Below are 1,524 nucleotides of genomic sequence, written 5' to 3' on the forward strand. Positions count from 1 at the left end.
ATCCCTTTAACCTAACAAGCTAACCACCATATGTATCTCCTAGCATAAATAACATGGTATCGAGGCCGGACTCTGTTTAGAGAATGCTAGGAGAGAGATCCTCGGTTTCAAGGTTCGATTTTAGTATTAGTTGGTGTCTTAGTATTGTTTCGCTTCCGCAATCTCTCGGTATTGATAAAGAGGAGACGTCTGTCTCGCAGTTTTGCAATTTCGTATTCTTTTTCACAAGTGAGTTTTTCTTCTCTTTACAATGATTGATGTTGTTCCAAAATCCGATGAATTCGGTAATACGTCTGTTTTCTCTGTTGGTATGACCTCTGTCAAATTGGAGGGTGTTGCCAATTACCTTCAATGGGCGATTCGATTTTATCTTCCTGGAAAAGGTAAGGAAAATCATCTAACATATCCCCCAGATGATAAAGGAAAGACAACCTGGACAAAAGATGACGCCTTGGTTAAGAATTTCCTGTGGAATACTATGGAGAAAGATGTTTGTAATACTGTGCGGTTTTTTAAAACCTCGAAGGAGATTTGGGAGTATCTACAAGAATCATACTCTCAATCTCATAATACTTCTCGTATCTTTCAGTTGTATGAGAACATCTTTGATCTCACTCAAGGAGATATGTCTATCTTTGAATATTACAATTCTCTTCGTAGCAAGTGGGAAGAACTGAATATATATCACCCACTTACTACAGACATAAATCAGTTGAAGAAACAAAAAGAGAAATTTCGAGTCTCCAAATTCCTATCTGGGCTACGTCCCGAGTTTCCTAATGTGAAAGCCCAAGTTCAAGCTGAATCTAAGCTCCCTACTAAATGCGAGGCTTACTCGTTTGTCTCTCGTATTCGCACCTCCTCCAAGGCACAATGACAGTGCGGCTTTATTGATCCCTCCAAGCAGTAATAACAACCCCTCTTCTGGTCGTGGTAATGGCAGTAGAGGAGGTAGAGGGGGTCGTGGCCGTGGGGGTGGTCGTACCCAAGGGAGTGGTCGTGGTCGTGGTATTGGCAGTTTTGAGCCTTGTGAGCATTGTGGGCGCACAAATCATAGTGCTGATTTTTGCAGGACGCCCACCTTTGCACAAAGCCAACAATGCCACAGTAGTTGATCAGAAAGTGACTGATTTTCAACGAGTTCAAGAAGACTTTGCAGCCCTAATGAAGTGGATACAAGCTATTCCCAGTTCATCGAGTTTGTCCGACTACCCCACTGCGACCCTAGCCGATTCAGGTAAAACATGTCTTCATACAAGTGGTAACAACTCTTGGGTTATTGACTCGGGGAGCTTCGATCATATGACAAGTAATCCCGGTTGTTTTCTAGTCTTCATGATACTCACACACCATCATATGTCACATTAGCAAATGGGGCTAAGGCTAGTATTCTGGTCGGGATACTATTGGTTAACTTCGTAATATATCACTTGTCTCAGTCTTGCTTATTCGAAATTTCCCCTTTAATCTATTGTTTGTTCATCGTCTCACCCAATCTCTTCACTGTAATATCATGTTTTCTTC

General features: G+C 41.8%; 1 protein-coding gene across 1 annotated transcript; it reads left to right on the top strand.

Moving 5' to 3' along the window:
- Positions 1–250: 250 nt before the first annotated feature.
- Positions 251–877, top strand: LOC147490947 (uncharacterized). Its single transcript, XM_086567146.1, has one exon. It carries the CDS (start codon positions 251–253, stop codon positions 875–877), a length of 627 nt encoding a protein of 208 aa, XP_086423272.1.
- The last annotated feature ends 647 nt before the right edge of the window (positions 878–1,524 follow it).

The sequence above is a fragment of the Coptis chinensis genome, chromosome 6, assembly GCF_015680905.1.
Source record: "Coptis chinensis isolate HL-2020 chromosome 6, ASM1568090v1, whole genome shotgun sequence".
Classification (NCBI taxonomy): Eukaryota; Viridiplantae; Streptophyta; class Magnoliopsida; order Ranunculales; family Ranunculaceae; genus Coptis; species Coptis chinensis.